Source organism: Choloepus didactylus, chromosome 8 (assembly GCF_015220235.1).
Source record: "Choloepus didactylus isolate mChoDid1 chromosome 8, mChoDid1.pri, whole genome shotgun sequence".
NCBI lineage: Eukaryota > Metazoa > Chordata > Mammalia > Pilosa > Megalonychidae > Choloepus > Choloepus didactylus.
Window position 1 is genome coordinate 28,710,709 of NC_051314.1, and position 26,319 is coordinate 28,737,027.

General features: G+C 38.7%; 1 protein-coding gene across 1 annotated transcript in view; it reads right to left on the reverse strand.

Annotated features, from left to right (window-relative positions):
* ANO4 (anoctamin 4) overlaps positions 1–26,319 on the reverse strand; it is a 514,881-nt gene that overhangs the window by 445,622 nt on the left and 42,940 nt on the right. The window contains exon 3 of the mRNA XM_037846690.1: positions 23,515–23,766. Coding sequence (XP_037702618.1) covers positions 23,515–23,766 — 252 coding nt within the window. The remainder of the gene's footprint in view (positions 1–23,514; positions 23,767–26,319) is intronic.

Sequence of the window (26,319 nt, forward strand, 5' to 3'; positions counted from 1 at the left end):
GGAACTGGCAAGCCTTTGCCCCATGTCACCCATCTCAATTGTTTCTTACACTGTTTTCATTGTCTCAAGCTGTTTTTGCCTGGAGGGTAAATTCTGGGAGAGGAGGCTTGCTGGACAGGAGGCTTGCTGGAGAGGAGTCTCCCTAGTCCGTCTTTCTCAGTTGGAACAAAGCTAGAGACCCACAGAGGGAGTGCTGGCCTCCAAACTGCCCCAGGGAAGAATAAAGGAGGGCACAGGAAGGGTGCCAGGAGTTTCTTCCATGGCTCCCCAAAGCACTTTTTTGACTCAGCACTTGCCCAGCAAAGGCATCCCTTTAACTGTCTTCTGGGGCTCTGAGGAAGCATACTGTCTTTAAGTCTCTGCTGCCTTTGTCCAGGGCAGGTTGGAACAATAGCCACCTTCAGAGCCAAGTCCCCAGCAATCCGAAGTAGCTAATCAAAAGCAGTGATCAGCCATCAGTCTGGCCCCCTCCCCCTGTCCCTGACCTTGGGGAACTATGCTTGTATGTCCCACTCTGGCATCAGCACACTACACCAGGGGCTGGACCCCCTACTGCTTGCCGCAAGAGTGGGACAGGCAATGCTAACCACCATGCAGAGAGAGCAATTCACTGGTATCTATTGCAATTTACCAGCCTCTTCATCCCACTCTTCCCTAGATGCTGCATAGTGTTCTACTGGACTCCAGAGTTTCAAAATAGTTGATTCAGAGAGTTCCTGCCTGTTTGATAGTTGTTATGGTGGAGAGACTGATTCCTAGAACTTCCCATGCCACCATCTTCCCACAATTCCCTCCCATTTATATCCTCTTAATCGCTTCACTTCAATCAGCAGATGGAGGGGATGTTGTAGTGAACCCCCTTCAGGATGGAAACATTCACTCCCCCAATGGGAGTGTTAGCACTGAGGATGGCTCTCAGCTGAGTCCATCTCTAGGACTTGCCATCAAAGAGGATTTCCCAAAGTTACACCTCTTCTTGATATCAGTCTGCATCCAGGCAATGAAGGGAGGATATAAAATCCCCCTTACAGAAAAATTCTGGAAGGCTGCACTTGCTTCAGATCTTCCAATGGAATCAGCTGAGACCTTTGTTGTGACTGCATCATCACAGTCTAAATCCTCCTCCTGCCCAATCCTGCTTCCTTCCACCACCACACCTGCACACATACACAGGTTATGATGTCAAGGGAAATCCTCAATAAACTTGCATGTACATCTCTGACTCAGAATCTGTTTCCCAGGGAACCCAAACCAAGACAGCTAAGCTTCCCCTCAAGTTAGTACCCTTGTTGGGTTTTTACCTTTGGTGTTAAGTATCTGAACAATGTATATGGAAAATTTAGAACAGTGTTGTATTTCACAGGTCAGTAATTTTCCCATAACATGGTATAAGCAGACCTCCCACTTACACTTGGTAGAGAAGTAAATGTCCTTTATGGAGTGCTGTTTTGAGAACTCAGAGGCATTTTTTGATAAAAACAATGTTTCCAAGGATCTTAAGAAGAGCATTATACCTTTCCTTCATACTGCCTGTCTGTTGGTAATCACACATTCTTTGACATATTGCTTGTTATCTGTGTTGCACACTAAATTCCAAGCTCCAGGACCAGTATCATTAGCATCACTCGAAAGCTAGTCAGAAATGCGGAATCTCACTACCTGCCCCCAACCCGCCACCTCCCCTCCCCACCCCCCCACACACAAGACCTTCTGAATCAGGATCTGCAGTTTAACAAGATCCCCTGGTGTTCTGTACGTACATTGAAGTTTGAGAATCACGGGTGTAAACTACAAAGCTTCAGTATCATACTTGCACTTTATTGGAAATATTTGAGGTTTTCACTCACTCACATACACACTCCATTAATCATTAAGCACTAATGCAACTATCTCAGACATGTCCTCACATCCACCCCTTTTAGACAGTATTGCCCAATCCCAGCTCAGGCCTCTTATCTCTTGTGGACAATACTTTCAGCAGTAGGAGTTTAGATGACGTGGTAAATGGATGCCTCATTGGAGCATCTTAATGCCTTTTGATTCTAAAATATATCAGTTGCAAATCATATTTAATACAGCTTTAAATCAAGTTTTTAAGTTTCTTTTCTCAGAAATCCTAAAGTAACTTCATAGCTGTATCACTTAATTGACTTTGTTTTTATGTTCCATTAATCATTCCTTGATTCACTGATGTTTTCAATCCTCTAAGAATAAATAACCACCTCACATGGAGAAGGAATTAACAGGATTGTTATAAATCAGAAATTAAATGACAGAACATGGTCTTGAATTTAGAAAAGAACAATGTGGCCAAATTTAAGAAAACAGGGAAATTGAAGAAAGCTCAGTGATTTATTTCTCTTAGCAATTCTCTTTTTAAATGAACATTTCTAATGATCCTCTTAGTTCTAAAGTACAGGCAGTCCCCAACTTATGTGAATTTTTCTCAGAGAAATAGCATATACATGGTGGTTAAGATTCTGGGCCTGCTCACAAATGTTAATAACACACAGAACACCAAAAACGAAATACCAAAGTAATAGCCCCAAAGAATCCAACCACCATGGGCAGCAATATCTCTATGGAAAACATATTTGGAGTTCTTCCTTGAATGTGAAGAAAACATTCTCCCAGCTGCCCTGGAATCCGCCTTTGTCCATACTGTTCCACTGTTTGAAGTACCATCCCTGACCTGAAAAGCTTCTATTTAAATTTTTCTGTCCTTCTACTATCCAGCCTAGCTGACATATTCCACCCAGCCACCATCATAGGCTTCCAAAAGGAAATAACCTTCCAAAAGGCACACAAATACCTTCAAATAGGCACATACTAACCTTCCAAATAACCTTCCCAAAGGCATATAAATAACCTTCCAAAAGGCACATAAATACCAAGATGAGTGGTTTTATTTATGACAATTTCTTAACTTAAGTAGGTTAACCATCATGCACACCTTCCACATGAACTATACCAGGAAATTTATTCCTACAACTAAAATTGAAACACCATTATGGGACATGTTGACAAAAGGGAAAATTTTAAAGGCAGAGAAAGAAGTTGGAAGGTGCCCATTCCATTAAAAAGAAAAAATTAGTAATTTAATGGCATAAGAATCATATAAAGTGCTCAATTAAAACTTCATAAGGCAAGGGTAAGGGGCCTGAATAGCTAAAGCCATTCTTGAAAAGGAAGAATGAAGTTGGAGGATTCACACTTCCTGATCTTAAAATTTATTACAAAGATACAATAATAGAAACAGCATATGTACTAGCACAAGGACAGAAATATAGACCAATGGAAGAGAACTGAGAGCTCAGGAATCAACTCTTACAGTTATGGCCAACCGATTTTTGACAAGGCAACAAAGACCACTCAATTGGAAAAGAAATTTAAATTTAAATTTGTCTGTTCAACAAATGGTGCTGAGAAAACTGGATCTCCATTTGCAAAAAAAAAAAAGAAAAGAAAGAAATAGAGGACCCTTATCTCATACCATATACAAAAATCAACTCAAAATGGATCAAAGATCTAAATATAAGAGCTAAAAATATCAAACTCCTAGAAGAAAACATAGCGAAACATCTTTAGGACCTTGTGGCAGGTAGTGGTTTCCTAGACTTTATATCCAAAGCATAAACAACAAAAGAAAAAATAGATAAATGGGATGTCATCAAAATTTAAAACTTTTACACCTCAAAGGACTTTATCATTAAAGTAAATGACAACCTACACAATGGGAGAAAATATTTGGAAACCACACATCCAATAAAGGTTTAGCATCCAGAATATGTTAAAAAAAAAAAAAAAATCCTTCAACTTAACAAAAAGACAAACAATTCAATTTAAAAATGGGCAAAAGACTTAAATAAACATCTCTCAAAAGAAGATATATGAATGGCTGAGAAACACATTAAAAGACACTCAGTATCATCAGCCATCAGGGAAATGCAAATCAAAACCACAATGAGATACCACTTCATACCTATTAGAATGAGTCCTATTTAAAAGATGGAAAATAACAAGTGTTGGAGAGGATGCAGAGAAATAGAACACCCATTCATTGGCAATGTAAAATGGTGTAGCCACTGTGGAAGTTTGGTGGTTCCTCAGAAAGTTAAGTATAGAACTACCATATGACCCAGCAATCCCACTATTATGTATGTACCCAAAAGAATTGAAAGCAGGGACTCAAACAGATATTTGCACACTGATGTTCAAAGCAGCATTATTCACAAATGCCAAAAGATGGAAGCAATCCAACTGTCCATCAACCGATGTACAGATAAACAAAAGGTGGTATGTGCATACAGTGGAATATCATACAGTCATAAAAAGGAATGAAGTCCTGATATACGTGATGACATGGATGAACCTTGAAGACATCATGTTGAGTGAAATAAGCCAGACAAAAAAAATGACAAATATTATATGATCTTGCTGTTTTGAAACAACTAAAATAAGCAAACTCATAGAGTCTGAATCCAGAATATAGGTTGCCAAGAGATGGGGGCTGGGCATAAAGAATGGGAAGTTAAGTCTTAAAATGTACCAGGTTCCTATTTGGAACAATGGAAATGTTTTGGTAACGGATGGTGGTGATGGTAACACAACTTTGTGAATGCAATTAACAGCAATGAAATATATATATGAACGTGATTAAAAAGGGAAATGTTAGACTGTATATATGGAAATAGAATAAAATTTTTTAAAAAAATCCAAGAACTACACTGCACAGTGAACCCTAAAATAAACCATGGACTTGAATTAATATAGTTATAAAAACATGCTATCATCAAGAAATGTTCCACACCAATGCAAGGTGTTGGTGATAGGGTAGTATATGGGAATCCTCTATTTTATTCATGATTGTTCTGTAAATCCACAACTTCTCTAATAAAAAAAGAGAGAAGACAGAAAAAGAGGGAGGAAATAAAGGAAAAACAAACAAATGCAATGAATAGAAAATAGTTACAAACATGGTAGATATTAATCCAACTATATCAATAATCACAAATGTGAATGGTCTAAACACATCAATTAAAAGACAGAAATTGTCAGAGTAGAATTTAAAAAAAAACAAACAAGATCCAATTATGCTGTCTATAAGAAGCCCACTTTAAATATAATGGCTTAGCTACTAATTTTCTAATTTATATTGTCCTACTTTTTTGCAGAGGGTAGTTGCTCATTATACTGCACCACGGATTTAGCTAGGCTAACACTAAGGTAGAAAGGCTTTAGACTGGCTGGGCACACAATGTGTAGGCAGAGGCAGGTCAAAAGAATCTCTGAGCATTTCTAAATGGGAGCAAACTAGTCTCTTGGCTGGGTCAGATTACTCTCCCAACTCATAGTCATACCAGCAGCTCAAGTTGCAGAGTCAGTTTTGTGGCACCCAAGGTCTGAAATTTAAAACTCCTCTTCTCAGCATCAATTCTGAAAGTATCTAGTCACAATTTGTTGAAAGAAATTGAATTTGTGCTATTACAGGGGCACCTCTTCTAAGATACTCAACCTCAGGCAAAGTCAGTGTTGCCTTGGTTTGGTACACCTCAGGTTTTCAGAACCTGCACATAGAAAAACACTGGTAAGCCCAGCTATGTTATCAGGAAAGGTCAGTGAACACCAAACATTCCATGACAAGATACACTGCTAAGCTCAGTTTTTACGGACATAGGTAAAAGCTATACTCTTGGGAAATGTTCACCGCTCTGAAACAGAGAACAATAATTTCACAACATATCCTTCCCCTTTACAAGTGAATATTGCATTTAAAATTCACAAGGAATGCTCAAAATTCATTAATGCTCTCTTTCCAAAGCCCAACTCTATCAGGGGACCACCAAGGGGAAAGTGATGAGGCACAGGAGACTCTCTGGGGAAGAAGCACGAAAAGCACATGGGATGAGCTCTTGCCTATTCCTGCATATGGAGATGCAGAGACATCACTACTGGTCTTGATCAAAAAGAAAGGAGCCCCTGTTTACAATGTAATTTCAGAGGTGTGCATACTGGGGGCTGGCAGGGAGAGAGGACAAGCAACAAAGATGTCACCTATATCCTTGGGGGAAAAATCTCTCTTTGGAAAGAAATTCCTTTCATGCTTTTGGGTTAGGGTCCAGTTTGCAAAAGACCTTGCTAAAATAGAGAAACCTCATTATAACTGATGACCTCATTCTCAATGATTAGACTACCAGATTACTTCCACCAAGCAAATCCTCAGAGAACAAGACCAGGCTTAACTGATAAAAATCAGTGGTTCTCAAGTGGGGGCAATTCTGCTCTCCCAGGAGACAGGAGACATTTGTCTGGAGACATTTTTGGTTGTCATAACTGGGCCTGGGGTGCTACTGGTTTCTAGTGAGTAGAGGCCAGGGATACTGCCTAAATATCCCACAATGCACAGGACAGCCCCCCAAAACAAAGAATTACTCAGCCCAAAATGTCAATAGGCCAAGGCTGAGAAACCCTGGTAATCATGAATAAGAGGAGAAAAAGCCTAGGTGCAGCGTGAGATACAATTTGGGGAAAAGTACAGGAAGAAATCTGAAAAAGGGAAGCAGAGAAGCTAAGGATACACTTTATCAAGGACAGCCCCAAGAGAGAGATCAGAGCCCTGTAAATGCCATAAAGGAAGGAGCCCCAAGGGATGGTGCAAGAGCAAAATACAATATCTAGGAAGGGAAATTCCAAAGGAGAAAGGAGCATTAAGAACTGATGGTGGATTTCTGGAAATATGGTGGATTAGGAGATGCAGAACAAATTCTCCTCCATGAAAAAAAACTAGATAAAGGCCAAAAAGTGCTCCAGAACATCAGTTCCTGGGTGCCACTGGCTGGGCAGGGACTTCTACACCACATAGTGGGGACTTAGCTAGAGAGGCAGAGAGACTGAGTTTGAGAGGATGGGGTGAATGTGTTAGGCGTGGACCATACTCAGGGACAGGAAGCTGAAGCTGGCTGACAAATGCAGGAGGGAGAAGATTTCCACACCCTGTGCACCCTTCTCAGCAGTTGGCTGGGGAGATAAACCTTCATAGCCCCAAGGCTGATAGCTCCCATGCCAGGGACTAGCAGCTGGAGCCAACTGACAAGCACAGGAGGGAGCAGCTTTCCATGCCCCATGTCCCCTTCTCAGCAGTTGGCTGGGGAGATAACCCTTCACAGCCCCACAGCTGAGAGCTCCCTGGCCAGGGACAGGTGACTGAAGCCAGGTGACAAGCTCAGAAGGGAGCAGCTTTCCATGCATCGTGCACTCATTTCAGCAGTTGGCTGAGGAGATAATCCTTGACAGCCCCACAGCCAAAAGCTCCTATGAGGGAATTCAAGATTGGGCAGACTTGTGGTAACCACATTCATTCTTCCTCCAGAGAGAACACAGTCGAGAGGCAAGGGTGCTGCAATGAAGTGCCAGGAGCTCCACCCTAACCCCAAGGACTTGTGGACACATGGCAGACAGGGACTGCAGTATATCTGAGCCAGAGGGCAAGAAACACAGCTCCACAGCCCCAGAGTGGTCCACATACAACACTAGGAACTTCCAGGACCACTGTGCCCTGGTGCAGGCTCCCTGCCAAACTGCGCAGGCCACACCCTTCCACAGGACTGGCAGTCCCAAGTGCACATGGAGAACAGGTGCACTGACTGGATTTCCATCCAGATTGGACTCCACCAAGTGCACAGGGGAAGTTTGGGGAGAGCTGGCCTGAGAGTAAGAGGTGGCTCAAGAGCAACATCTGCTTGTATGACAGGGAAAGTGCACTCCACCAAGTGGTAGCTCTGCCAATTTATAGATAAATGTTCAAATAATCCTGCATATCCCAAAATAACCTTATCAAGATAAGCAAATTCCACAAGGCCAACAATAGAAAATCATAAAGCACATGAAGAGACAAGAATATATGGACAACCCAAATGACCAAATTCAAAAACCTGAGGAGACACAGAACTTGGAGTAACTAATCAAACAAGTACACACAAATCTCCAAAACAAATTCAATGAGTTGGTGAAGGACATAAAGGATATCAAAAAGACTCTAGAAGAGCATAAAGAAGAATTTGAAAGGGTAAATATTAAAATAGATCATTTGGAAGTAAAAGATACTATTGATCAAATTAAAAATATACTAGAGACACATATAGCAGATTTGAAGAAGCAGGAGGAAGAATACACAGAGGACAGAACAATTGAATGTGAATGCACAAAAGAATGAATGATGAAAAAAACTGAAAAATTTGAAATGGATTTCAGGGAAATGATGGACAACATGAAGCACACAATATAAGAATCATTGGTGTCCCAGAAGGTGAAGAAAACAGTAAAGGGCTAGGAAGAGTATTTGAAGACATACTTGTGGAAAATTTCCCAACCCTTCAAAATGACAGAAATATGCAAATCAAAGTTGCCCAATGAACTCCAAATAGAATGAATCCAAATAAACCCATGAAAAGACACATACTAACCAGACTGTCAAATACTGAAGAGAAGGAGAAACTCCTGAAGGCAGCAAGAGAGAAGCAATTCACCAAATACAAGGGAAACCACATAAGACTAAGTATTGACTACTCAGCAGGCACCATGGAGACAAGAAGGCAGTGGAATGACATATTTAGGATTCTGAAAGAGAAAAATTGCCAACCAAGAATTCTTTATCCAGAAAAGCTTTCTTTCAAAATTGGGGGAGAACTTAAAATTTTCATGGACCAACAAATGCTGAGAGAATCTGTTAATAAGAGACCTGTCTTGCAAGAAATATTAAAAGGAGTTCTACCAGCTGAGAAAAAAGAAAGGAGAGAAATGGTGGGAAAAGGGCACAGAACTGAAGAATATTAGTAAGAGAAACTTAAAGGGGAAAAAACAAGAGAGAATGGGGGGAACAGATCTGACAACTAAAAACCAAAGGATAAGATGGCTGATTCAAGAACTACCTTCACAGTAACAGCATTCAATGTGAATGGATTAAAATTCCCAATTAAAAGATATAGATGAGAAGAATGAAATAAAAAGTATGAACCATCAATATGCTGTTTACAAGAGACTCATCTTAAACCCAGTGACACAAAGAGATTGAAAATGAAAGGATGGAAAAAATATTCCAAACAAGCAACAGCCAAAAGAAAGCAGGGGTAGCAATACTGATATCAGACAAAATAGACTTTAAATGCAAGGATGTCATAAAAGACAAAGAAGGACACAATATATTAATAAAAGGGACAATTCATCAAGAAGAAATAACAAACATAAATGTTTATGCACCCAATCAAGTGCTCCAAAGTACATGAGACAAACATTGGCAAAACTGAAGGAAGCAAAAGATGTTTCTACAATAATAATGGGAGACTTCAATATACCTCTCTCTTATATAGATAGAACAACCAGACAGAGGACCAACAAGGAAACTGAGAGCCTAAATATTGTGATAAATGAATTAGACTTAATAAGACATATATAGAATATACATCCCAAATTACCAGGATATACATTCTTCTCTAGCACTCATGGAACTTTCTCCAGGATAGATCATATGCTGGGGCATAAAACAAGCCTCAATAAATTTATGAAGATTGAAACTATTGAAAGCACATTCTCTGACCACAGTGGAATACAATTAGAAGTCAATAACCATCAAAGAACCAGAACATTCACAAATATGTGGAGGTTGAACAACACACTCCGAAACAATCAGTGGTCAAAGAAGAAATTTCAAGAGAAATGGCTAAATATGTAGTGATGAATGAAAATGAGTACACAGCATATCAAAATAATGGGATGCAGCAAAGGATGTATTGAGGGGAAAATCTATAGCTCTAAATGCATACATTAGCAAGGAAGAAAGAGCTAAAATCAAAGAATGAATGGAACAACCGAAGAACCTAGAGAATGATCAGCAAACTAATCCCAAAGCAAATAGAAAAATAAAAAATTAAAAAATTAAAGCAGAAATACATGATATGTAATATAAAAAACAACAGACAGAATAAATAAAACCAAAAGTTGGTTCTTTGAGAAGATCAGCAAGGTTGACAAAGTCTTAGCTAGATTGACAGTCAGGAAAAAAAAAAAAGACCAAAATAAAATCTTAGTGAGAGGAGGGCATTATCATGGATCCTTAAGAAATTAAATAGTCAAAAGAGGAAACTATGAACAACTGTACACCAACAAACTAGACAATTTAGAGGAAATAGATAATTTCCTGGAAACACATGGAAAGCCTAGACTGACACAAGAAGAAATAGAAAGCCTAAACAAACCAATCACAAGTAAAGAGATCCAATCAGTCATCAAAAAGTTTCCTACAAATAAAAGCCCAGGGCCAGACAGCCATCACAGGGGAATGTTACCAAACTTTACAAAAAGAACTTACACCACTCCCGCTCAAACTCTTTCAAAAAATTAAAGAAAATAGAACACTACCTAACTTATTTTATGAAGCTAACATCACTCTAATACCAAAACCAGATAAAGATACTATAGAAAGGAAAACTACAGGCCAATTTCCCTAATGAATACAGATGTAAAAATTCTCAACAAAATACTTGCACATTCAATACAAAATACATTAAAAGAATCATACTCCACAACCAAGTGAGGTTCAATTCTGGCATGCAAGGGTGGTTCAACATAAGAAAATCAATCAATGTAATACAACACATAAACAAATTGAAAGGGAAAAATCAAATGATCATCTCAATAGATGCAGAAAAAGCATTTGACAAAATTTGGCATCCTTTTTTGATAAAATCACTTCAAAAGGTAGGAACTGAAGGAAACTTCTTCAATATGATAAAGGGCATATATGAAAAACCCACAGCCAGCATAGTACTCAATAGTGAGAGACTGAAAGCCTTCCCACTAAGATCAGGAATAAGATAAGGATGTCTGCTGTCACTGCTATTATTCAACATTGTGCTAGAAGTTCTAGCCAGAGCAACTCGGCAAGACAAAGAAATAAAAGGCATCCAAATTGGAAAGGAAGAAGTAAAACTGCCATTATTTGCAGATGATATGATCGTATATTTGGAAAATCCTGAGAAATCAATGACACGGTTACTTGAGCTAATAAATTCAGCAAAGTGGCAGTATACAAGATTAATGCACATAAGTCAGTAACGTTCCTATACACTAGAAATGACCTAACTGAAGACACATCCAAGAAAAAATTCCATTCACAACAGCAACTAAAAAAATCATGTACCTAGGAATAAACTTAACCAAGGACACAAAAGACCTCTATACAGAAAATTACTTAACTCTGCTAAAAGAAATCAAAAGGGACCTAAATAGGTGGAAAGATATTTCATGTTCATGGATAGAAAGACTAAACATCATTAAGATGGCAACCCTACCCACACTGATCTAGAGATTCAATGCAATTTAACTCAAAATTCCAACAACCAACTTTGCAGACCTGAAAAAGCTAGTTATCAACTTTATTTGAAAGGGAAAGGGGCCTCAAATTGCTAAAAACATTCTAAAAAAGAAGAATGAAGTGGGAGGACTTACACTTCCTGACTTTAAATCCTAATAGAGAGCCATGGTAGTCAAAATAGCATGGTACTGGCACTAAGACAGACATATTGAGTTGAATCAAGAATTCAAATATAGACCCCCAGATCTATTATCAATTGATTTTTGATAAGGCCCCCAAATCCACTGAGCTGTGACACAACAGTCTCTTCAACAAAAGGGGCTGAGAGAACTGGATATCCATATCCAAAAGAAAGAAAGAGGACCCCTACCTCACACGCCATACAGAAATTAACTCAAAGTGGATCAAAGACCTCAATAAAAGAGAAAGTACAAAAAACTCCTAGAAGATAATGTAGGGAAACATTTTCAAGACCTAGTATTAGGAGGTAGCTTCTTAGACCTTACACCTAAAGCACAAGAAATGAAAGAAAAAATAGATAAATGGGAACTCCTCAAAATCAAAAGCATCTATACCTCAAAGGAATTTGTCAAAAAAGTGAAGAGGCAGCATACACAATGGGAGAAAATATTTGGAAACCACGTATCTGATAAGAGTCTGATATCCTGCATATATAAAGAAATGCTACAACTCAATGACAATAGTACAAACAGTCCAATTATAAATGGGCAAAAGATATGAAAAGACATTTTTCCATAGAGTAAATACAAATGGCTAAAAAACACATGAAAAAAAAATGTTCATATTCATTAGCTGGGAAATGCAAATCAAAACCACAATGAGATATCATCTCACACCAATAAGAATGGCTGCCATTAAACAGGCAACTACAAATGCTGGAGAGAATGAGGAAAAATTGAAACTCTTATTCATTGCTGGTGGGAATGTATAATGGTACAGCTGCTGTGGAAGACAGTTTAGCAGTTCCTCAGAAAACTAGATATTGAGTTACCCTACAATCCGGTAGTTTCATTCCTTGGTTTATACCCAGAAGATCAGAAAGCAGTGACATGAACAGACATTTGCACACTGATGTTCATAGTGGCATTGTTCACAATTGCTGAGAGGTGGAAACAATCCAGTGTCCTTCAACAGACAAGTGGATAAACAAATGTAACATATATATATGATGGAATACTATGCAGCAGTAAGAAGGAGCAAGGTCCTGATATACATGGCAACACGGAAAAAACTTGAAGACATAATGATTGAAATAAGCTAGACACAAATGGAGAGATATTGTATGTTACCACTCATGTGAACTCACTGAACAATGTAAAATCAGTGTCTTGCAATGTAGACTATCAGGGACCTAGAATATAGGGGAGAGACAGAAGCTAGTGGAGGAGAAATGATAACCTAACATGTACAGACATGATGATGAGGGTGAACTTAAAGGTATGGGAATGGACAGGGGTGATAATAGCTCATTAATGGGTTTGTAAGTATCAGTGCTGCACTGAAGGCAAACATGACTGAAAGTGGTTATATAAAGGCATGTAACTCACAGAGTAGCAGTACAAACATAAATAAGTGTTTGCATGACATGCTTCTAAGTTATGACACTGGTATAAAGAATTAACAAGAGTGGAATATTGAAAAACTACCCATTATGTATTATAGACTATATTTAATAGGAATATCTTACCAGCACTACACCAATACCAGGGATGAATAATTAGCGGCTGATAAGAGCTCTGTGATGTTTTGTGTTATAATTGTTTAAAATTGAGAGTGATGATGATTGTACAACTAAATGAAGATAATGTGAGACACTGATTGTTTCCTTGGACAGAACACACGCTATGTGAAATTAGGAACCCCCTACTTAATAAGTCAAGTCCACAAACTTGAGGCTTGCTCTTGTGAAACTTATTGCTGTAAAAGGGAAGCTAATCCTTCCTATAATTACACCTCCAGAGAACCTCTTTTGTTGCTCATACGTGGCCTTTCTCTCTCTAAGCCCAACTCTGCAAATAAATTCATTAACCTCCCCCGACCCACCCCATGTGGGACATGACTCCCAGGGGTGTGAATCTCCCTGGAGATGTGGGACACAACTCCCAGGAGTGAGTCTGGCCCTGGCATCGAGGGATTGAGAATGCCTTCTTGATCAAAAGGGGCAAAAGAAAGAGAAAATAAGGCTACAGTAGCTAAGAGATCTCAAATAGAGTCGAGAAGCTATCCTGGAGGTTACTCTTATGTAAGCTCCCCTAGATATCCCAAATGGCCACAGTATGCCAAGCCCTAACCAACAGTAGTCCCAAAAACCTGGGTCCCTATCTAAGAGTTTATAAAAGTTTCACTCACTAAGTTTATCTCTCAGAAACTTAAATCCACAAGAGTGTTCCTATGCCAGAGGAGTCCTAAAACCCAGAGGCAATAGTCTCTTTAAGAATGACAACCAGATGCAGCCCCATTCCCCATAATGTCAACACCTCTTTTCAATATGAACAAGTTAGGGTGGTCACTGCCTAGACACCCCTGAAGATTGAGAAAGTGATTAAATGAGAAGAAGGGGTAGCAACATACAAGATACAATTTAACAAAGGATTACAAATTCTGAATCTTTACATAAATATATTTTTTAAATGCTAAGGTATTAGAATAGCTACAAGGAAGTAACTGAAATGGTGGAACTGTAACCCATACATTTTTCAATATTTACTCTATAGCTAGTCATTAAAATGTACTTTGAAAGTTTTCACCTTTCTGTATGTATCTTATATTTCACAATAAGAAAATAACTGAAACTGTGGAACTGTAACCCATAACACTCTTTGAAATTTCCTGTATAACTATTTATTAAATCTTATTTTGAAAGTTATCACTGGTACGTATATATGTTACATTTCATAATAAAAAAAAAAAAAAGAACTGATGGTGGACATGGGTTAGGGACAAGGACCTGTGCAGTTATATCCATCTGACCTCATTCATTAACTACTGGGAATTCTATCCTTAGTTTAACCGTTCCTCCTTTGTACATAAGCGGTCTTTTCCCTCAGGCTGTTTCCTGATTTTTCTTTTTGTTTTTGCACTCACCATAATGTGTCTATAAATGGATTCGTTTTTATTTACTCTGTTGGGACTCACTACGATTCTGGAATCTAAGGATTTGTGTCTCTCATCAATACTGACACATTCTCAGACACTGTTATTTTGAACATTCCCTCCCTCCATTCTTTCTATACTCTTCATCCAAAACAGAATTTCTATTAAAAATACATTGGACTTCTCATTCTGTCTTCTATATGTCAACCTCCTCCTTCTTGGTTTTCCATCTCCTTAGCTCTCTATATAGAATTCTGGGTAATTTATTAAGATCTACATTCTAGGCCTAATTCCCTCTTCAGCTGTGTCTAACCTGCAATTTAAATGGTCATATTAAACATAATTCCTATATGCCAGGTTCTGTGCTGGCATCCACAAATAAATGATTAAAACGCTATTTCTCAACTCAAAAACTATATATCCAGTGAACTATACAGTCTAGACATATGAAAAGAAAAATAAATTGTAGTGTGATAAGGTCAGAATTCAAGATGTCTATAGGAATTGCCAGTGGAAACAGAAAGAATGACTAATTATGCTGAGGAGAAAGGGAAAGAATTCATGGAGGACGTCACCCCTATATGTTTTTTTTTTAATTGAGATTGTTCACATACAATACAATCATCTAAAGATCCAAAGTGTACAATAAATTGCCCACGGTACCATCATACAGCTGTGCATCCATCATAATTAATTTTTTTCAATTTTTAGAAAATTTTCATTACTCCAGAAAAGAAATAAAGACAAAAAAAGAAAACTCAAATCCTCCCATACCCCTAACCACTCCCCTCCATTATTGATTCATAGAATTGGTATAGTACCTTTGCTACTGTTGATGAAAGAATGTTAAAAAACTATTAACTGTAGTATATAGTTTGCAATAGGTATATATTTTTTCCTATATGCCCCTCTATTATTAACTTCTAGTTATAGTGTCATACATTTGTTCTAGTTCATGAGAGAGATTTCTAATATTTGTACAGTTAATCACAGACATTGTCCACCACAAGATTCACTGTTTTATACATTCCCATTTTTTAACCTCCAACTTTCCTTCTGGTGACATACATGACTCTGAGCTTGCCATTTCCACCACATTCACAGACCATGCAGCACTGTTAGTTATTCTCACAACGTGCTACCATCACCTCTGTCCATTTCCAAACATTTAAGTTCAATCTAGCTGAACATTCTGCTCATAGTAAGCAACTGCTCCCCAGTCTTCAGCCTCATTCTATATCCTGGTAATTTATATTTCATGTCTATGAGTTTACATATTATAATTAGTTGATATCAGTGAGACCCTGCAATATTTGTCCTTATGTGTCTTACTTATTTCACTCAATGTACTGCCCTCAAGGTTTCTTCATCAACCCATTTTTTTAAAAGATGCTTTTGTTCACACACCATACATTCCAACCTAAGTAAACAATCGATGGTTCCCTGTATAGTCATATATTTATGTATTCACCACCCTCACCACTATCTATATAAGGACATCTCCATTTCTTCCACAAAGAAGGAGGAAGAGTCAAAGAAGGCAGAGAGACAAAAGAAAAAGAAAAAAGAAACAGAAAAAAAAAACATGACAGCTAGGAAACAACAAAAGGAAAGATAGCATTAAACTAAAGTAGAATAAAGAGTGAGACAACATCACCAATGGCAAGAATCCCATACCCCTCCCCTATGTCCCCCCCCCCCAATATGCATTTGGCTTTGGTATATTGCCTTTGTTACATTAAAGGAAGCATAATAAAACATTTCTGTTAATTATAGTCTCTAGTTTGCATTGATTGTATTTTTCCCCCAATCGCACCCTATTTTTAACACCTTGCAATTTTCACATTCATTTGTTCTTCCTCATGTAAAAACATATTTGTACCTATTATCACAATCATTGAGCACCCTAGGTTTCACTGAGTTATACAGTCCCAGTCTTTATCCTTCCTCTTTCCTTCTGGTGTCCCACATGCTCCTAACCTTCCTCTTTCAACCATACTCACAGTCATCTTTGTTCAGTGTACTTACACTGCTGTGCTACCATCACCCAAAACTGTGTTCCAAATCTCTCACTCCTGTCTTTTCCTTTCTGTCTGTAGTGCTCCTTTTAGTGTTTCCTGGAGACCTGGTATCTTGTTCACAAACTCCGTCATTGTATGTTTGTCAGAAAATATTTTAAGCTCTCCCTCATATTTGAAGGACAGTTTTGCCAGATATAGGATTCATGGTTGGTGGCTTTTCTCTTTCAGTATCTTAAATATATCACACCACTTCCTCCTGGTCTCCATGGTTTCTATTGAGAAATCTGTACATAGTCTTATCAAGCTTCCTTTGTATGTGATGGATCCCTTTTCTCTTGCTGCTTTCAGGATTCTCTCTTTGTCTTTGATGTTTGATAATCTGATTATTAAGTGTCTTGGCATAGGCCTATTCAGATCTATTCTCTTTGGGGTATGCTGTGTTTCTTGGATCTATAATTTTATGTCTTTCATAAGAGATGGGAAATTCTCAATGATTATTTCCTCTATTATTGCTTCTGCCCCTTCTCCCTTCTCTTTTCCTTCTGGGACACCCGTCACACATACATTCCTGCATTTTGTGTTGTCATTCAATTCCCGGAGACGTTGCTCATATTTCTCCATTCTTTCCTCTATCTGTTCTTTTGTGTATAGGCTTTCAGGTGTCTTGTTCTCCAGTTCCTGAGCGTTTTCTTCTGCCTCTTGAGATCTGCTGTTGTATATCTCCATTGTGTCTTTCATCTCTTGTGTTGTGCCTTTCATTTCCATAAATTGCCAGTTGTTTTTTCAAACTTTCAATTTCTGCCTTATGTACACCCAGTGTTTTCATTATACTTCATCTCTTTTGCCATATCTCCCCTAAACCTTTTGAATTGGTTTAGCATTAGTTGTTTCAATTCCTGTATCTCAGTTGAAGTGTAAGTTTGTTCCTTTGACTGGGCCATAACTTCATTTTTCTTAGTGTAGGTTGTAGGTTTCTGTTGTCTAGGCATCTGGTTTCCTTGGTTACCTCAATCAGGTCTTCCCAGACCAGAATGGGCTCAGGTCTCAGAAGGAGGCAGCAGTATCAGGTTTCCCTGAGGGTGTGTCTTAGAAGATTGATACACCCTTTGAGGCCTCAAGCCACTGTGTTTTTCTGCCCAGCAGGTGGCATCTGTCAGCCTGTTATTCCAGACTGGTGTAAGGGCTGTAGCCCATGGCTGTTTTCCCCCAGGCTCTGGGGTCTGGTTCCAAATGGAAGGCAGGTAGTAGAGCTTATTACCACCTCTTTCCTCTCAGGGAAGATACACCCCCTAGGGAGAGGTCATTAGCATTTGAATAGACTCCCTGCCTGTGCCGTCTCCACCCTTGTCTGGGTCAGAGTGCTGGGAACTGAAAATGGCTGAAGCTTTCTCCACTGAGCCAAAAAAGGGACAGAAAGCCCCCCTTCACGGCCAAGTCCACGGCCACCCTCAGTTTCACCCATCAACCAGAGATAGCACCTGGTCCTCTGGGCTCCCCCTCCCTCTCAGAGAGGTCCTCCAGCTCTCCAAGGTCAGTCATTATCAAAGGCTTCTGTCTGCTTGATGGAGATTCATATGTTGTATTGAGCAGTCAACATCTGTTAATTAAAACCTCAGTTGGAGCTGGGCTGAAGTATATTTGCTTGCTTGGAGAGTGCTGCTCTCTAGCACTGCAAGGCTTTGCAGTTTGGGCCATGGGGAGAGGGGACTCCTGACTTGGGTCCACAGCAATTTTTACTTACAGATTTTATGCTGCTATCTTGGGCATTCCTCCCAATCCAGATTGGTGTATGATGCGTGGACAGTCATGTTTGTCCCCCCATAGTTATTCCAGATTATTTACAAGCTGTTCTTGGTTGTCCAAGGGGGCTAACTAGCTTCCACTCCTCTCTATGCCACCATTTTCTTTCTTCTCTCCTATTTTTACATAGGAGGAAACTAGAGAGAGTCCTGGAGAGGGACAGCAGTAGAATTGGGCCTTGAAAAGCTCCCAGCCATGGCTATCAGGGAAAACCCAGTCTATGACTGGTTTTGAAGAATAGGAATTTTCTAGAAAGAGAATGAAATGGAGGGCATCCAAGTAAAAGGCACAACATGTGCAAAGTCACAAGTCTTTAGAAAATGTAAGGAATTAAGTATAACTCGTCTGTGGGATGCATCTGTAGAGAACAGGAGGAGATGCTAGATAGTCAATTAAAGCTAGATCAGAGAGGCAATGTTTAGCCTTTATCCTATTGGCAATGATAAAGCAACAGATTTTCAAGCAGAGAGTGAGAGGGAAGAGAAGAAAGAGAGGAGGGAGGGAGGAGGAAGGGAGAGAGAGAAAGAGAGAGAGATGAGTTTGAGAAAGCTAACCCTGTGAATATGAAGAATAAATATGCAGGGATATTACTCCCGAACTGGTACACTACTCAAGGTAAAGATGATGAGAGCTTGAGCTGAAATAGTGTCTTAAGGAAAGAGTGAAGGCTCTAAATTACAGAGATATTTCTAAGGTAGATGTTAATGGGTGTGTTAGCCAACTGGCTGTGGAGGCTGACAGCCAGAAGAGGGTTAAGCATGGGGACACCCACCTTCTGGCTTGGGAGCCTGGACGGATTATGCCACCACAAAGCAGAATATGAAATTCAACTTGGGAGCTACTAGAAGAAACTTCAATTCAGGGCACAGAAGTTTTGAAATGTCTGGGGATATGCAGATTGAAAGATCCAGAAGGCAGTTTTAAATGCAATAGAAAGCTTGTCAGAGAAAGAAGATATGGAAATATCATTTTTGGAGTCATCAGCAAGCAGCTTGAAATTGAATACAAAGGAAGAGAATGGTTAAGAATCATCTGGGGTAGAGAGGTGTACAAAAATGTCACTTATAGGGTGGTAGTAGTGGTGGTGATGTAAGTTGTAAAGCTTGATCATCAAAAAACTGGGTGGCAAACGTACACAGAATATCTGAGATCGAGATGTTTTCCAATCTTTCCTCCTATGGTTCTCTCAAATTTATCTTTTAAAACATAAATATATATTTAATATATACTAATATACACTAATACTCATATTAGTATATATTTAATAACTTTTTTGCATTCAACAACTTTTACAAATCTTTTAATAGTATATTGTTTAAATGATTTAGTATCAAAAACTTGTGTATATAACCATCTAATGTGAAATCTTCCACCTTAGCCCTTATCATATTAAATTAAAATGCTTCATTTACTCTTCTGTCTCCTCCACTAGCCTTTGAGCTCCTCGAGACAAGGGTGATGCCTAACCCAACTTTATCCTAAGGACTGACTGATCACAGTACTTGGCACAGAGTGGGTACTTAATAAACGTTGAATGGATGAATGGACAGATGTATAGATGTTTTTCCAAGTTAACTAGCTTCAATTTATTTACTGTTTCAAATATTCTTTGTCATGAGGAAGAAGCACTACTTCCAGGGCCACCATGTAATGTTTCACAAGTTGTTCACTACACAAGCTTTCAGGTGGGGTTGAAATCCAGTCTCTTTTCCACCCACCATGCCATGCCCCCAGTCTCAGGGCTGCATGTTTGCAGAATAAGGAAGTCCTTTTCCGATTTGTATAAAAGCACACTAGGGACTATAGAACAAACACACTGACTACATCCATATTTAAGATATTTAACTTTTAATTGTTATAAACCTTCTTAGTTCAAGTAAAAAGGTTAAAGTCTAACACAAGAGAAACTACTAACCAAATCAGTCACACAATGGTGGGAAAGGATGAAGGAATAGGATGGTTACAAGAATAAAAACAGCTAAATAAAATAAGAAATCAAGAAGCTCTGGCCATTCTAGTGTATTTTATTCCTTCCAGAATTGTAGAGTGGTGGAGTTCATAAAATGGAAAAAATAATGTTTTAAAATATGTTTGGGGAAATTCTTAAACAACATTAAAAAAATTCCAAAACTCAACAAATAATTGTAGAATCATTTTAGATCTAAAACTTGTCAGCTCTTCTACAAGACTTCAGACCTGAAGTTTGTGGAGAAGAAAGATGGCTTAGAATTGTGAAGGGATGTCTGGCAAATTCTGGAATTTGCAGATCTTCTGGTGGAGCTGAACTATTTAATCTCACCCTGGTTTTCTTCTAACTAGCCACACAGTTTTATATATATATATAAAGCTTAAAGCTAAAAAACTTTAAGAAGAAGAAAAGAAACTTTAATATGAAATACATATTAAAATCAATAAATTGCTGTAAGAAAGCATATAAATTTAATAATTGCCTTACATATAATCATCACTGAAACTTACAGAAGCTAACTTGGCATCCAAAATTTTCGATAATAAAATGATACCATATGCTTGTGTAAAATATCTTTAAATGTTCAGGTTTGTTTTGCAAATATACAAATTAATAATAAAAAAGAGTTGCTTGTGCTGATGTTCACAGCAGCATTATTCACATTGCCAAAATGGAAGCAATATAGGTGTCCATCAACCCATGAATGGATAACCAAAATGTGGTATATGCATTCAATGGAATATTATTGAGCATTAAAAAGGAATGAAGTTTCAATCATGAGAAATATGGATGAACCTCAAAGACATCATGTTGAATGAAGTAAGAAAGACACAAAAGAACAAGTATTGTATGATATTGCTGATACAAAATAATTAGAATAAGCAAACTCAAAGAGTCAAAATGTAGAATATATGTTACCAGGGGTGGGTTGGGGGTATGGAATGGTGGGTTATTGCTTAAAGTAAATTTCTATTGGGTTTGATTGTAAAGTTTTGGTAATGCTTAAATTAAATTTCTATTGGGGTTGATGATAACATAACATTGTGAATATAATTAACAGCACTAAATTATATATGTGAATGTGGTTAAAAGGGGGAAATTTTAAGTTGTATATATGTTACCAGAATAAAAATTAAAAGAAAAAACATAGGGCTGTAAAACAATGAAACCTATTGTAAATGATGGGTTGTAGTTAATGGTACAATTATAAAAATGTTCTTTCCTGAATGACAACAAATGTGACTCACTAATGCAAGGTGTTAATAATAGGGTAGTATACAGGAACTCCATTTTATACAATTTATGCATGATATTGCTGTAAACTTACAACTCCACTAACAAAAAACTTCATTAACAAAATTTTAAAATTTAAATAAATAAATAAACAGTTGCTTGGGAAAATTCAATATTTTATTGCTAATGGAAAGTTCCCAGGAATGAAGAGGATTATGGGCTTGTATTTTGTTTTTGAAAACTTACAAGTTAAAAATAGAAACCTCCCACAAAAATCAGATTGCTTCTGAGGATAATACTCTTTGAAAAGAAAAAAAATCAACTCAAAGGGAAATGTGATAAAATGTCAATCTGGCAACTGCCATTTCACACCCTTCTTTGCAGAAAATGCCATAACCTTTCAGCTACACTGGCCAAAGAAGGCACTTTATTCCTTAGCTTCAGCTTTTACTGAACCAAAGCAAGCTGAGTCAGTTTTCCTTCCTGATAAAATCAAAACCCAGGAGATTTCAAACTTATCTAGGGAAAAGCTTTCAAACTCCAGAGCATGATTTTTCTGCCCTCAAACTGACCCTCAAACAGGACAAGCAGAAAGATTATTAGTTTTGCCGTGTGCAGAGCTGATGATGTTCAACTGTTCCCCAACACTATTCAATATCAGTCTCTTTGATTTCAAGCTAGTTATTTAACCAAAAGCTAGCAATTTAATGAAAGACAATTTGGAGGAGGTCTGAGGCATGTAAGAGAACCTCCTGAATCAAAATCACAGGGAAGCGGGGAGCCTACAGAAAGCAGACTGCTGAAGCTTGCCTGGTGCCATCCAAACAGCAACCCTAGGGAGAGGGCCTGAGAATCTTCATTTTTAAGTTCAATGGTGATTCTTAACATTTAGCGAAGTCTTCAAGGGATGCTTTGGATAATCTGGAACTTCTACAACATCAATGTCTCGTCTCTAGGTGGTAGCACTTGCTGAGTGTCATTGAATCCCAATATTCAGAGATTTATTTCCTGAACAGGAATTACACACTGTCTTCAGCTGACCAAAACGTTATCTCAAAGTGCTATCTATAGAAGGAAATCATGGCAGGATAGATTTCACATAATTTAAACCTCCAATTTAGAATGTATAGATAAAAATAATTAACTCACCATTCCTGTACAGGTACAGCTTTCTGCAACTGATCAGAAGTATGATTTAAATGGTAAATTTAAATGGCAAATGTTGTAAGCATTTTCTTGCCCTGACTGTCAAAGTCATGACTCCCAAGGATCACCAGATGGGCAGTCAGAAAACTTTTTTTGTAAAAGGCTTTGTAGTAAATACTTACTCACCTTGGCCATTGGGCAGCCATGGATAATACATAAATGAATGAGTGTGGTGTGTTCCAATAAATGTTTCATATGGACACTGAAACTTGAATTCCATACAATTTTCATGTGTCAAAATGTTATTCTTATTTTCATTTTTTCCAACCATTTAAAAATGTAAAAGCTATTCTAGGCTCTTAGGCTATACAACAACAGGCAGCAGGCCAGATCTGGCCCACAGGCACTGGTTTGCAGACCCCTGACATAAATGAAGCTGGAGGAGCAACATAAATTGGTAGTTACTGAAATATTCAAAATGGCTTTTTGATCTAAGCTCTTGATTACAAGACTGTAATACAACATAGCTGCCTTGTCACTAAATAGAGGATTAAAAATAAATTAAACCAAAGGGGAAAAAAAAAAAAACAGAAGTCATGACAGATCTTGGAATTCTGATTCAGACTTGATTTCCAGATGACAGTTTACTACATTTGATGCTTAGGTCAAATATTTCTAAATAAATCCAACCTTCCTCCTGGTACAACCAAGCTCTTAAAAGCCAGTGAATATGGGAGAATTTTTGGAGCCCAAAGCATCACATAACTGGAAAATGCAGATGTGATTCATTCTGCAGGCAAATGCATGAAGAAATCTTAGAGACACCAAGGCCTGGACCTCGGATTGGAAGCTCACACTGTTACCTGTCGTGTCTTGACTCAGGGTTTCCTGGCTGCTGCTGCTGTAAGAAGGCACTGGAGTGATGGACAGCGAGGCAGGGCAAGACAAAGGCGTGGGCAGGTCAGTCTTGTAAGTGAAGGACTGATGATACACAGGGATGCCTGCATCTTTGGAGATGAAGAGAGGCAGATCTGATGGAAGGGTGGGTCTGCCTTGCATGTATGGGTTTTTCCAGTGGGTGAGCCCAATTGCAACAGGCCCAGCAACATCATAACCTAAGGAGACAAGCATATTAGGTCAGTAGCAGCAATCAAAGCCTTTTACTGTGTTTGCTTATGTATTTCTCAAAAGTCTTAGCTGTGACTCCAATCAAACACCATTTGAAATAAGGATGCATGTTACTAATAAACATGCAGGTATCATCACACGTGATGAACCTTGATTATTTATTCAAAAAATGTTTATTAAGCACATACTCTGTGCTAGGTGCATCATCTTTGCCCTTGAGGAAGTCAGAGTTTAATAAAGGAGATAAAACCTGTGTTCACAATAAAAGACAACTGAAGGCCTACTATATGATCGCCAATCCTCACAGTAAACGTGTAACGGATATTACTATCCCAGTTTCACAGTTGAGGAGTCTGGATCTCAGAGAGGTTAAATAACTTGCCCAAAGTCAGGTAGTCAGTAAGTACCAGAAGCAGAATCTAAACCCAGATCTGTCTGACTCCAGAACCTAAATTACAACTAACTATAGTGCAAAGCAAGGTGAAAGAAATAGTTTTAAAATAGTATAGAAAGTGAACCCCAGGAATTCAAGGGAGAGAGGCCTTATAGGTAGATGGACCAAATCACAGAGAAGGTGATGTGAACTTGGCCTTATAGATAGGGGTTGCAACCTAGAGGCCAGAGGGACAGACCTGTAGATGTGTTTTATTTAGACCACACTCTTTTAAAAACTTGAAATAAAATTTAAATTAAAGTTGACAACAATTCAATTCTAGAGAGTTCTCACAAAAATCCAGCTTTCTGGCTTCTCTTTAAAAATCAGAGATCAAGTAACACTGTACCACATTCAATGTAACAACTGTCAGCTGGAGCAATGACAGCAGGTGCCCTCTTGAAATGGAGTAAGGCAGCTCTAGTCTGCCATAGTCTCCACCAATCCCTAATCTCTTCCTCCTGGCCTACTTTGTTCATTTGCCTTACCTTCCTGACCTCTACAGGCCTCGCTGCTATTTGCAACCTACATAAAGAACATAGGAATATGAGTGTAGTCAGAAGAAAAGAATAGAAAGGTTGATTCTAGACAGGCAAGATCTTAATGCCAAGGTAAGAAAAGATTTTATTTGGCAGGCAGAACAATATCCCTAAAAGTTTGTGAAATGGGGATTGGCATGGTTAAATCAATGGCAGCAAAAAGTGGGCAGAATCTGTCACTTCCTCCTCTGATGGTCACCTCTGCTGGGAACCCTCCCCTGATTCCCCTAATGAAGTATGCCCCAATAAAAGGTGCTGGTGTGCAGAGATTAGAGGTGTGTGTGGAGAAAGTCCAAATTTGGGAGAGGGGTATTGAGGCACCAAGAAAGCCCTAAAGGAGTAACAGGCAGGAGGTTTCGGTGGATTCTGAAGACTAAACACTGGTGTCTGGGGCAGGCCCTACACACTGGGCTAGAAAACACTGGTATGCAGACATCTATGAGACAGTCTCTGCCCACATTTTACAGCCTAGTTTTATTTCTTGTTACCTGTGTCTCCCTCATGAACTGAGAATGCCTCAAGGTCATCTTACTCATCTTTGAAACATACCTCCCTACTTCTCTGTTTGGTTCTTTCCCTCACTTCCCTCCCATCAGTACCTAGTACAAGACCAGATCCAGAGCTGGCACTCAATGGATACCACTGCTCACTGAATTCCTTCTAGACATCCCAGCAAGGAGACACTGCAAATGGCTGTTACAGAGGGCATGTCAGAGTTAATAAGGATCTAAAGTAAAGTATTGGTGAAAAAGAAGGAAAAGAACACCAGAAGGAAAAGAAGACCAGAGAGATAGGCAAATTGATGGGAAGAAAGGAGTTTTTTGCCACCAGTCAGCTCTGACCCTCACTGACAAGACATCAGAGAAGACTTGGGACAAAGAGAACAGTAGATAGTCTCATCCACCATATGTGACAATCAGAACGACTGGTTTTACAAAGGCTGAGGAAGGTTGAGTGTGTTTTTAGACCCAAGCAGTTTAAGCTTACAGTGGAAATATCAATGTGGAAAAGTCTGAGAGAAGGCTGAAAATTAAGAACAGGAGACAGCTGGAGACCAGAGTCACAAACCAAGAAGTCTTTCACAAAGAAGTCATGACTAAAGCCTAGGAAAGATCAATCTACTTCACTGTCATAAAATCAGTAATCTGCTAGAAATTACAATACTGTCTGACACTTACTGGCACTGTGCTAAAGGCTAATCAGAACCAACTCATATCAACTTCACAGTAACCCAATGAGGCAGATGAGGAAACTGAGACTAAGAGACATTAAAGTTACACAGAAAAAGTCAAGATTCAACCCCAAGAAGAGTGATGTCACCAACATGGTGGAGTGAGATACTCCAGGGTTGCAACACCACAAAGAGTTTAAACAACAAGCAAAAATAGGCAAAACCATCTTTCTCAAAACTCCAGAAAACTGTTAAAGAGTAGCAATAACTGGGCTAGCACTGAATCAAGAAGGTGGCAACTTGAAAACAACAGGAAACCTCATGACACCTTTGCTGGCCCTTCCCTCCCCTCCACTCTCCTGCTCCCAGTGCAGGCCCCTGGTCCCAGTTCTAGAGG